General features: G+C 43.7%; 1 protein-coding gene across 2 annotated transcripts in view; it reads left to right on the top strand.

Annotated features, from left to right (window-relative positions):
• LOC112230791 (tenascin) overlaps positions 1–13,361 on the top strand; it is a 52,634-nt gene that overhangs the window by 23,966 nt on the left and 15,307 nt on the right. Inside the window, exons 6-11 of one of the 2 annotated variants that reach the window (XM_024397091.2) lie at positions 761–914; positions 1,901–2,170; positions 2,392–2,577; positions 2,788–2,877; positions 4,424–4,687; positions 8,058–8,333. In XM_024397091.2, the coding sequence (XP_024252859.2) occupies positions 761–914; positions 1,901–2,170; positions 2,392–2,577; positions 2,788–2,877; positions 4,424–4,687; positions 8,058–8,333 (1,240 nt within the window). The remainder of the gene's footprint in view (positions 1–760; positions 915–1,900; positions 2,171–2,391; positions 2,578–2,787; positions 2,878–4,423; positions 4,688–8,057; positions 8,334–13,361) is intronic. The other variant, XM_024397090.2, reaches the window with a different exon arrangement.

Genomic DNA, 13,361 nt, shown 5'->3' with positions numbered 1-13,361 from the left:
TTTTCCAAACCTCAGGGACAAGACAACAGATATGCACAAGCTGCTCTTTTAGTGAGATCTTGGCATGCTTGGCTAGTTATCGTGTCCAGCAAAGTAGCAATAGCTATCAGGGTCGAGGTCAGTTCAGTTTTCAATTCAGCAAACTCAGAATAACAAAGTCAAAAAATGTAACACACACAACAAACCACAAATTGCCATCACACCACCAAACTTTACACATTACACAATGATGTTGATGTGAACCGGTACATGGAAAATAACAAATCACAAATCTGTTTAGCTGCAATATGGCAAAGGTCTGTGCAACCATAAAGCCCTTCTTATTGTCCATGAGTACATTTTTACGAATGGCTGTGTAACCTCATTTTAACACTCCTCGTGGAGGTCTCGGGACGCCAGGACATTCTCAGTGGTGTTTATTCCTTTCCCTGTCCTTAACCCATCCTCCTGTGCACTTTGGCTTTATTGCCCCATACATCAAATGGAAGGACCTGTAATCGATGGTCAGCACTTAATCACTATCACCATGGGCCAAATGGGCTTTGTTTGCAGCATTCTTATGTGAAGCAATCAAAGACTTACTAAATAGTGTAATAATTGGTCATGTTTAAGTCAACATTAACTGTGTGAAAGATTTATTTCCTTGATCCGAAGGAAAAATTGATGTGGCTTACCTCAGACTGTTGAGTATGTAAGTAGGCTATGTATGATTCCAGAAGTAGTGTTGCTTTAAAACCGTCTTTGACCTTTGACCTTTCAGAAAGAGGAGAATGGGAAGATCCTGACAACCCTTCCATCCTCCCAGACTATGTATGAGCAGTCAGGGCTTGGTCCCGGTCAGGAGTACGAGGTCTCAGTGGGCGTCATCAAGAACAATACCAGAGGACCTCAGTCTACTAAAATCATTACCACCAGTAAGCTTACACCACATTTTAATGTGTGTGATGTGCTTTTTCCCAGCCCGGTGTAGATCTGCATGTCCCAGCTGAGAACTTAACACGTCTGACATTGTCATGCCTTACATGAATGAATCTGGACCAGGCTACTCCCATTCACCCTGGCGACTACACATATCCCATGGGTTAGATAAGGAAAATCCTTCCACCTCACAAAACACACAAGCAGACAAAGGAACAACTGAATAGATTCATTTAACTTTCCGTCATAATATTAGGTCTATATGGAAAAAGTGGCTAAACTCCCATTGTCGTTTTACACAGTTAAATGCTGAATTTCAGGCCAACCAACATTTTGCAATAGAGTCTTTGTATTTTTCAAGGAGCCCTGCCATAAACTCTTAATGGGGGGGTTACCGTAGCAGTTCCTGCACACTGTTACTCCATACATTACGGTCAAATTCTCCTCTTAACTTATGGAAAATGTATTTCTTTCTAGCATGAACTACCAACTTGTGCATGGAAAATTAATTTCATTTACAATTCTTCAATGATGGATGGACCCTGTAAATATCTTCTCCTTTTGACTCCTGCATAACGTATTTTGCAGGATTAAGATCAGCACCGTTTTCAGGAATAATGAATAATAGAGTTGGTGATTTAGGCTATATGAACCTATATGGCCTATGTCACACACTGATGTCACCACAGCACAGAATTTCGCAATTTCTACTGTGAAAATAAGTACAGGAACTTACCAAAGGTCCGATCAGAACACAGAACAGTGACATCACAACCAAACAGTCAGAGGAACCAAACTTAATGATATTTGTTATGCCATAATTATAACATGTTGTGACGGTCTTTAAATGTATTTAAAATATGTGTCCTTGTGTCTTTTGCCCTAAGTGATCACTTAAAAATGAATGGGATCATTGTCCATAACAAAGAGAACATAACAGCCTATACACAGATCGGTCATCCTCCTTGTGTCTCTTCCCCAGGGATTGATGGCCCCAGACAGGTAGAGGTGCGTGATGTGACAGACTGCTCAGGCTTGGTCACCTGGTTCCAGCCCGTGGCCCAGGTGGACGGTGTCACCGTGTCCTACGGCCCCAGCTCCCACCCCACAGAGAGGACCAGCGTGGACCTGTCCACCTCAGACAAACAGTACAGCATCGACAGACTCAGCCCAGACACTGAGTACCAGGTGTCCCTGATCTCCAGGAGGGGAGACTACACCAGTGAGCCAGTCTCTGAGATATTCACCACAGGTAGGGGCATGATTATATCCAATCCTGATAAGTGCACTCCTGATAAGTGTAAACTGTGTTTGATTAAACAACATTTTTACAGTCCCAATTCCACTTCCAAGTCCCTTTTTTAAAGTGTTCCTGATAACAGCATGCTCTGGTTTAGTGCACGCTTGGATTTGTCAGGGGTTGACTGTAAACAGTCCCTTATATACTCCTTTCTTCTTCTTGAATTGTTACAGACCTGGACGCCCCCAAAGACCTGAAGCCCTTGGGCCAGACAGACGACAGTGTCACACTGGAGTGGATAAACAGCCGGGCAGATGTTGACAGCTACAGGGTGAAGTACAGCCCCATCTCTGGGGGTTCCCATGGCGAGGAGGTGTTCTCCCGTGGGTCAGGAGACAGCACTCAGGCCACCATCACTGGTGAGGGTTAAGCATGACCAAATCCTAACATGCAATTATGTCAGTAGACTGTTTAAGGGTTTTCGCACGTTAGGATTTGCTATGACAATCACAACACTGTTATTCTTAATGTCAATCAAATCAGGTACTGAAATCCATCTATGTTCTTCTCGATTACTGGACTGAAACTAATCATGTAGTCAAATCCATCTTTGTTCTCCCCAATTATAGGAATGAAACCAGGTACAGAATACGGGATTGGTGTGACTGCCGTGAAGAACGAGAGGGAGAGCCACCCTGCCACTACAAACGCAGCCACTGGTGAGAGCATACGTCAACACATTCTCATTGGATACTGTTCAACAGCTGTCCAAGGACCCACCACCACAGTGGCCACACACACTCTGCAGCTGTAGATTCAACTTTCAATGCAAACACATCATGATCAAATCAAATCCAATTATATTACTCACATGCGTCGAATGCAACAGGTGTATGATTACTTACGAGCCCCTAACCAACAATGTAGTTTACAAAATATGAATAAGAATAAGAAATAAAAGTAACAAGTAGTTAAAGAGCAGCACTAAAATAACAATAGAGAGACTATACACAGGGTGTACCGGTACAGAGTCAATGTGCGGGGGCACCGGTTAGTTGAGGTAATTGAGGTAATATGTACATGTAGGTAGAGTTAAAGTGACTCTGCATAGATAATAACAGAGAGTAGCAGTGGTGTAAAAGAGGGGGGTGCAATGCAAATAGTCTGGGTAGACATTTCATTAGATGTTCAGGAGTCTTATGGCTTGGGGGTAGAAGCTGTTTAGAAGCCTCTTGGACCTAGACTCGGTGCTCCAGAACCGCTTGCCGTGCTGTAGAAGAGAGAACCGTCTATAAATAGGGTGGCTGGAGTCTTTGACAATTCTTGGGCCTTCCTCTGACACCACCTGGTATAGAGGTCCTGGATGGCAGGAAGGTTGGCCCCAGTGATGTACTGGGCTGTATGCACGACTCTCTGTAGTGCCTTGCGGTCGAAGGCCGAGCAGTTGCCATACCAGGCAGTGATGCAACCAGTCAGGATGCTCTCGATGGTGCAGCTGTAGAACCATTTTGAGGATCTGAAAACCCATGCCAAATCTTTTCTGTCTCCTGAGGGGGAATAAGATTTGTCATGCCCTCTTCACAACTGTCTTGGTGTGCTTGGAACATGTTAGTTTGTTGGTGATGTGGACACCAAGGAACTTGAAGCTCCCAACCTGCTCCACTACAGCCCCGTCGATGAGACTTGGGGTGTGTTCGGTCCTCCTTTTCCTGTAGACCACAATCATCTCCTTTGTCTTGATCATGTTGAGGTAGCGGTTGTTGTCCTGGCACCATATGGCCAGGTCTCTGACATCCCTATAGGCTGTCTCGTCATTGTCGGTGATCAGGACAACCACTGTTGTGTCACTGGCAAACTTAATGATGGTGTTGGAGTCATGCCTGGCCGTGCAGTCATGAGTGAGTACAGGAGGGGACTGAGCATGCACCCCTGAGCATGCACATCCAGTTGCAGAGGGAGGTGTTTAGTCAGGTTGGTCAGGATGTAGGTGGTGAAAGTTTGGCAACAATTTGAGGCAATATGAGGCAAACATTGGTGATTTTGAAGGTTCTGATATTTCCACGTGGTTTGGCAAAGAAACTTGTAAAAATAAAGTTAAAACCTCAGGAATACATGGAGCAGATATGATAGAAGAGAATGAAATATGAAAGAACTGTGCTATCCACGTTGGAAACACTGACACTTTGTTCTGCCTTTCACTATCCTATACGTTTTACTAAAGGCTTGATCATTGCTGATTGATAACTTCACCACTTTCCCCCACAGATCTCGATGGGCCCAAGGACTTGGAAGTGAGCGTGTCCACAGAGACAAGCATGACCCTGGTGTGGAGGAGACCCAGAGCCAAGATCACCATCTACAGACTGGTGTACATTTCCAGGGACGGTCGAAGGGAGGAGGTGGAGGTCCCTGGAACTGCCACCACCTATGTCCTGACCAACCTGACCCCCGGTATGCTGTACACCATTACCCTGGTCGCTGAGAGGGGCTCAAAGAAGAGCACACCCGTAACCCTGTCCGCATCTACAGGTGAGGGTTCAAACAAGATCTCTACAACTGACTCCATCCTCATATTGCAAGGCATAAATATGTGTGGGTGATCCGTAAAGAAAATAGTTTTAGTTCTGTTCCAGGCATGGATACAACCATAGTATCAGGTGGCAAACATTCAACATACTGAGTGCTAAATGTAAGGATCCTTTTTCACCCGCTAACAGTTTTGAATTGCATTTTATAATCCTAAGAGAAACATAAAGAAAGATGTCTGCTCTTCTGGCTTGGGATGCAATAGCTTCACCAATCCAAACATATGTCAGAACACAAGCTCTTTCTCAGATACATACCAATATTTGACAGAAGAATGCAATAAGCTTCACAGCAATCCAAACATATGTCAGAACACAAGCTCTTTCTCAGATACATACCAATATTTGACAGAAGAATGTGGAATTACTGAGGGCAACGGTCCGGAAGATGTAGGCTATAACTTATTTTAATTGGAGGGTAGAAATGGACAGCACTGCCGTCAACAGTAACAGTGCAGTAAGACACTGAGGTTAACAGTGCAGTGAGACACTGAGGTTAACAGTGCAGTGAGACACTGAGGTTAACAGTGCAGTGAGACACTGAGGTCAACAGTGCAGTGAGACACTGAGGTCAACAGTGCAGTGAGACACTGAGGTTAACAGTGCAGTGAGACACTGAGGTCAACAGTGCAGTGAGACACTGAGGTTAACAGTACAGTAAGACACTGAGGTCAACAGTGCAGTGAGACACTGAGGTTAACAGTACAGTAAGACACAACCGCTAAAAGCTCCCTTATCTGAATTTGTGCATTTTTGTTTCTGTTGGGGCATCTTTAACATTTTAGTTCGCCCACCCGGTCCCTGAGTTTACCACTCTCATATGTTCGGAGGACAATATCATTAGCTTTGTGTCTGTTAGACGCCACAAACCCAGACTGACAGATCTCAGGGATGGGGTTGAGCTCGAGCTGGATGATCTGGCCGTCTCAGTTGTAACGTCCAAAGGATTTGATTTCTGGTGGGAACCAAAGGCACATGTTGTCTATGATAGTTGTATTGTAGAATATAGAGACACTCTGAGGTTTATGGGTATTAAAAGAGGTCCATCTCTGAGGAGATGCCACCGGTTCTAGAATTCGAGGCCTGAGGGAATCCATATGGAGGAAGCAAAGATCCTTGACACTTGAAGCAGTCACAGTTACAGGTATACTGTGTGCTTTTCTTTTGGTCTGCATGCCTTCAGTATGATAGATATCCTTTTGTTGTTAAAAGATCTCTCATTTTAAGTCTACCTTGGATAACAAAGTTAGGATTTGAACGAAAGATTTGCGAAGTTCAAAATCAAGCCTTTTATGTTTTGCATGATGGTATTGCAATTTTAAACTGCAATGGAGCAGACAGTACGCATGGCAATTCTTTACAAAATGGCCATTTGGCTTCATTCCATCTAGTCACTTCTTGCATGCTGAGGATGGCATTCCTTAAACAGAGAGTGTTGCTTTCAAACTATGAAGAGGAATCCATGCCATTTCTATTCCATAGAAATTCAGATGAAGGGTATCACTAAAATTGGTAATAGCAAATATAGCAATGCATACCGTGACTGTAAATGCTGTAATTTGCAGGGCAACATTTTTTAACTTAATGTCAGCAACAATAATATGTATGGGTTGTTTAAAAACACCTTGTGAAAATAGAAAAGTTGACACCTTAGCTGAAGAGACATTAAGAAAACCCGTCTTCCCCGGAATGGCTATTTCAATGGTCCACTGTTTCCCTGCAGATCAGCATGTCATTCACAAAAGTTGAGTAGACTACATTTGCACACCAATTTACTCCTTCATTAGCAATTCTAAAAGCAACCACTTGCTCTCTGTAGGTATATGCCAAGTTCTGGAAAATCCATCCACTTCATTGTCATTGCTTGCGCCCCCATTCACATTACATTTTCATCCACAGATGTTCATGGTATTACTTGCGAAGAATAATGTTATAGTGCACTTTGCATCTTGAACCAACTGTACAGGACCTGCAGCAACAAGACTCTCAAATTGAACCCTATGGTGTTTGACCAGGGTCCTGTTGCAATATCGACATTAGCATACCACATAGTGCTCACTGTATGTATAGATATTGGAATGCAGACATAGCCGTAGGATAACCTTGGCAGTGCATGGCTTCTTCGTCTGTTTGAAGTGTACTGGGTACTGTCACTACGGTGGACTACTCGGAACCTTCAAAAATTAATGGCCCTCGTTAATGGGGCCATTAATGCATTAGCTGCTCAGTGTAACCGACATCTTTGATGCATGTGGATGTTTATGGTCCCTGACAACAAAGGAACCTGCACAGTGCCATAGAGAGAACATGGTGATGAACGCAGAATTATCACTTCCAAACCTCAATAGGAGAAAGTTAGACAAAAGGTAATGAACCTTTTGTTACTGTAATCAATCATTGTGTTTGTGTGGCTATTTATGTTTCAGCTTTTACTCCACCAGTTATTTCTTCTATCCAGATCTTCTTCACACAGGTTAACCACTCTTTTTGTTTTTCTTCTGCCCCTCTAGAGGTCACAGGTTACACTTTTAATCATTTTGGATGTACTTTGATTTAGCACCCAAGTCTACCTCAACCTGATGTAGTCGCTCTGAATGTCAAAAGTGCTCAGGCGACACAGCCTCCTGACACAGGAGCTGTTCCTCCAACAGTCCTCCCCCTGGCTCCTCTGATCACAGAGGGGCCTCCATCTCCATCTCTGTTCTCCACAGGGGACCTCCTCTCTGGGGCTGAACCTGAACCAGAGGGCTCCAGCTCCAGCCTGGAGATTCTAGGGGACCGCCTGGTCAACCCCAGATGAAGCCATTGATAGCTTTTTGGTGGAGGTGAATGCTCTGTCAGGGATGGCACAATTTCATGTGACCAAGGTACCAGGAAGTGCCAAGATGGAAGGCTTGTCCCCTGGGACACGATATTAGGTTTCATTGTATGGGAAGTTGGAGGGGGAGCAGTCTCTACCTCGTCATGCTTATGTCAATACAGGTACACATAGCAGTGATTCTTTGCTATAGACATCCATAGCCATCGGTCATCTCTCGCTCTCTCCATCCCATCCCATCCGTATTCATTTCATACATCCTCTGGTTCATCCACCTGCCTTTGTATTCATGTGTTCCATGTCATCAAAACTGACTAAGAATGTTCTGCTGAAACACATCACAGTTTAATCCCTGCAATACATTGTATAGTTGATGTGAAATGTCAATATAACATACTGTATATGGGATATACAATATAATATGATGTGAAAAATCTATTTAGGATATATTTCACATATATTTAATTGACTCTCCCATGATCTGTTTGTCTGCTAGAGGAGCTGAGGCCTGTGGTGGCCAACCTCACAGTCTCTGACGTGACATGGGACAGCTTCAATGTGTCCTGGACTCCCGAGGACGGGGAGTTTGGGAGCTTTGTCATTGAGGTGACAAACTTACAGGAAGGTTTAGAGAGCGAGAACCTCACCCTGTCTGGTGATGCCTTCAGCCTGGGCATTTCTGACCTGAGTCCTAACACCTCGTATAGGATTGGCCTGTACGGGCTCCACAAGGGCTCCTTCCAGGAGCCAGTGTATACCGAAGTCACTACAGGTACCTGCGAATGGAGGTGTCCCCCAGAGTTCTGTCCTTATCGCTCTTTCTTTCTTACTTCTTTATCTTTCTTCCCTGTGCCTTTTGACCAGTTTTTATCTATTCCAGTTGGGATCTGTGGTGAGCCACACACACACACACACACACACACACACACACACACACACACACACACACACACACACACACACACACACACACACACACACACACACACACACCTCTGCCTGTTTCCTTTCACACTTAAGCATTCACAGCACTGTACCTAGCAAGCAAGCGAGATCACTGACATAACCCCCTTCAATTTAGCTTTTTATCACCAATGACAATTCTCCATTCTACCAACACCATGCCATGTGCCCTTCTTACCCTCTGGCCACTGTGTCAGTCTTGTCACCACAGGGCAGGGTGCTGGGCATCACCCACACAAACCCTTTAACCAAAACAGGCAAGCTGCCCGCAAGTTACCAACCTGACCCTGTCTCTCCTTGCCCCATCCTCACATTTCATGCATGAAGCCCACCCCTCTTCCCATTAGATGTATTGTGGTGAGTTTTGATGTGCTGCAATAAATGCAAAAGAAAAACAACCAACATCCCACCCCTCCACCTTAAACAGTGTCCATTCATCCTTATACCATCAACATCCCACCCCTCCACCTTAAACAGCGTCCATTCATCCTTATACCATCAACATCCCACCCCTCCACCTTAAACAGCGTCCATTCATCCTTATACCATCAACATCCCACCCCTCCACCTTAAACAGCGTCCATTCATCCTTATACCATCAACATCCCACCCCTCCACCTTAAACACCGTCCATTCATCCTTATACCATCAACATCCCACACCTCCACCTTAAACAGCGTCCATTCATCCTTATACCATCAACATCCCACCCCTCCACCTTAAACAGCGTTCATTCATCCTTATACCATCAACATCCCACCCCTCCACCTTAAACAGCGTCCACTCATCCTTATACCATCAACATCCCACCCCTCCACCTTAAACAGCGTCCATTCATCCTTATACCATCAACATCCCACACCTCCACCTTAAACAGCGTCCATTCATCCTTATACCATCAACATCCCATCCCTCCACCTTAAACAGCGTCCATTCATCCTTATACCATCAACATCCCCAATCTTCATAGACTGAGTCATTAACCTTGATAGCTCATTTGCCTGCTGGAGTCTTGCCTTAACTGAGTGGACAGAGCGGCTGAGTAACCTGGGACATTTTGGTCACTCAGTTAAGGCATGACTCCAACAGGCAAATTAGCTATCAAGGTTAATGCTACCTTTAGACAGGTTACCTTCGTATTCTTGGTAACACAGGGACTTTGGTGGTCTGGTTGAAACATGAAGGTATTACAGACGGGGTCAGGGAGGGGTTGACAATATCAGTGTCACTTGCCAGTTGGTCAGCACATGCTCTGAGTACGTGTCCTGGTAATCAGTCTGGCCCTGCAGCCTTGTGAATGTTAACCTGTTTATAGGTCTTACTCACATCGGCTATGGAGAGCGTGATCATACAATCGTCCAGAACGGCTGGTGCTCTCATGCATGGTTCAGTGTTGCTTGCCTCAAAGAGAGCATAAAAGGCATTAAGCTCGTCTGGTAGGCTTATGTCACTGGGCACCTCACGGCTAGGTTTCCCTTAATACTCTGTGATAGTTTGCAAGCCCTGCCACATCTGACAAGCATGAGAGCCAGTATAGTAGGATTCAATCTTTGTCCTGTCATGATGCTTTGTGTTTGATGGTTTGTCGGAGGGCGTATCAGGATTTCATATAAGCATCTTGATTAGTGTCCCAATCCTTGAAAGTGGCAGCTCTAGCCTTTTGCTCATTGCGGATGTTGATTGCAATCCATGGCATCTGGTTGTGATATGTATGTACGGTCACTATGGGGACGTCATCGTTGATGCACTTATTAATGAAGCCGGTGATTGATGTGGTAAACTCCTCAATGCCATCGAATGAATCCCGGATCATATTCAAGTCTATGCTAGTGAAACAGTCCTGTGGTTTAGCATCCACTTCATTGGACCACTTCTGTATTGAGCACTTGTACCTCCTGCTTACGTTTGTGCTTGTAAGCAGGAATCAGGAGTCTAGAGTTACGGTCAGAATCGACAAATGGGAGGGTGAGGGAGAGTTTTGTATGTGTTTCTATGTGTGGAGTAAAGGTGATCTAGAGTTTTTTCACCTCTAGTTCCACAGGTGACATGCTGTTATAAATGAGGTATGACAGATTTGAGTTTTCCTGCATTAAAATCACCGGCATCTAGGAGTGCTGCTTCTGGATGAGCATTTTCTTATTTGCTTATGGCCCTATACAGCTCATTGAGTGCAATCTTAGTGCCAGCATAGGTTTGTGGTGGTAAATAGACAACTATTAAAAATATAGATGAAAACTATTTTGGTAAATAGAATGGTCTACAGCTAATCAAGAGGTATTCTAACTCGGGCGAGCAGAACCTCGAGACTTCCTTAATATTATAGATTGTGCATCAGCTGTTGTGAATAAAGAGCTGCCGTTCTGTTCTGCCGATTAAACAAAGGTGGAAACATTGTGTACACATAAAGTTAAGATCATTGCAAAAAAATATATAAATAGCATAATTGGTCAGGAGGTGTAAAACCAACAACAAAAAAATTATCCAAATCCTGTCATGGTGAGCTAGTGGGCTTGCCGGCTTTTGTTCCAGTCCAGCACTAAGGACAGGTGAATAGTTAATTATTTGAAACTGATGTGTTAGTGATGTACTGGAACAAAACTCGACATTACACACCCAGCAGCTGTCCAGCGCTGAAGTTGGAAACCCTTGCCTTGGTCACATTTTTACACTGAATTCAACGGTACAGTTTTGTCAACCATAATCGTCAAGTCTAGCAAATCCGAAGCACACTTTTACTGTCATTGATTCCCTGTCCTGTCCTCTTTCTCTCTCCGACTCTTTGTCTATCTGTCACTCTCCCTGTTTGTGTCAGTGTCTTCCTCTGTGTCTTGTCTGTGCACTGAACAAAACCTAGGCTACAAATATATTTCAAATCAAATCAAATCCAATTTTATTTGTCACATATACATGGTTAGCAGAAGTTAATGCGAGTGTAGCGAAATGCTAGAATACAAGCTTGTACTGACCTGGCTCAAATTGGGATAATGATGATGCACTTATATGCCACACGTCATTGTTATTCACGTGACACATTATGTTCACACTACAATACATGATCGTCATTCTTCACCACATCCCCCAAAAGCTTGCCTGTTGTATTGTCAAAATCAAAATGTTCATGTAATACATTTTTCAATATATTCAAAGGCTATAGAGAATGTCCGGTGGGAGGCGAGTGCCATGTGAAATTGCACTTATTATTCTCATATCTTTGATATGCAAAATAATCTACAATCTGTTTTCCTCACCTTAAATTGAGTATGTTATAGCCAACGGCGTGACATTATAGGCATATTGTATTGCACATTTAATCTTATTTGGAAATCCAATAACTGTTTCTCCCTTTAGTGAGCGAACAAGCGGTTGGCAATCTGTATGTATCTTACTTACCATCCGAGACTTTCTCCATCTTCTGGACTGGCACTGAGGGAGAGTTTGCCGGTTATGTCACGGATATGATTGATTCTAACTGGTTGAGGAAGCCAGATGAATATAGCATTTCCCAGAATGCAATGTCCCATGTCATCACCGGGCTAAGGCCCAGTACTGACTAAGTCGGAAGTTTACATACACCTTAGCCAAATACATTTAAACTCAGTTTATCACAATTCCTGACATTTAATCCTAATAAAAATTCCCTGTCTTAGGTCAGTTAGGATCACCACTTCATTTTAAGAATGTGAAATGTCAGAATAATAGTAGAGAGAATGATTTATTTCAGCTTTTATTTCTTTCATCACAGTCCCAGTGGGTCAGAAGTTGACATACACTCAATTAGTATTTGGTAGCATTGCCTTTACATTGTTTAACTTGGGTGAAACGTTTCGGGTAGCCTTCCACAAGGTTCCCACAATAAGTTGGGTGAATGTTGGCCCATTCCTCCTGACAAAACGGGTGTAACTGAGTCAGTTTTGTAGGCCTCCTTGCTCACACATGCATTTTTAGTTCATACAATTATACATTTATTTAAGTTTGCATCGGGCCGCTTCTGGGGGGATTCTGGTAAGATGCCGGCAAAGTCGGCTGAATTCCGGTAGATGGAAATGGCCCGATGTAGTCGGGCCGATCCTGGGCAGTCATACATTTTGATTCCGGGTGGAGTCCGATACCCGATTCCGGGCCGAATCAGTCAGTTCCCCCCAGAAGAGGGCCGCTTCTGGGCCAATTCCCCATTGCTAGCTAGGATGCGATAAACCAGTGGGGGGAAAGAATCTTCATTAATGTTTAACACACACAGGACAGACAAATCACTACATTGCCCTTTGCTTAGAAGTTGTTTTTTTCCATTTTAATTGAAAACAATCATAGTACGGTACTTTTTTGTTACCCAGAAATAATTTGATATGAGATTTTTTTTTAAATGGCTGCATTGGACCTTTAAAACTTATTTTGAAACACTGACAAGGCAGAAAAGTGTGCCCCAGTAGCAAAATAATTGATGATGACCTCTCCAGGGACAAGTTTAAGAGGGACTAATAAGAGGGACTGATGATGACCTCTCCAGGGACAAGTTTAAGAGGGACAAGATTTGGATACAGTGTTCCAGTGAACATTACAGAAAGGTCTGTCTGGACACAATATTCTTGGATGAGAATCTTCACTTTAGTGTTTCACCACCCCCTTGTCTGCATGACATTTTACAGTTTTTATTGTGAATGTATCACTCATTTCTAAACATGATATCAATCTATTACGCTATGTGCATGACTAAATTCTGCTTATTGAATTTGGGTAACCTTTGCAATCATTGCACACATCAACTACCATATGTATTCTAACCACGTCTTATCCTTCCCCTACCCGACCATAACCACCCCTCCCCCAAAACAACTCTCAC

The sequence above is a fragment of the Oncorhynchus tshawytscha genome, linkage group LG33 (genome assembly GCF_018296145.1).
Source record: "Oncorhynchus tshawytscha isolate Ot180627B linkage group LG33, Otsh_v2.0, whole genome shotgun sequence".
NCBI classification, from domain to species: Eukaryota; Metazoa; Chordata; class Actinopteri; order Salmoniformes; family Salmonidae; genus Oncorhynchus; species Oncorhynchus tshawytscha.
Note: the sequence above shows the minus strand (reverse complement) of the source record. Positions and strands in the feature narration are given on the sequence as shown.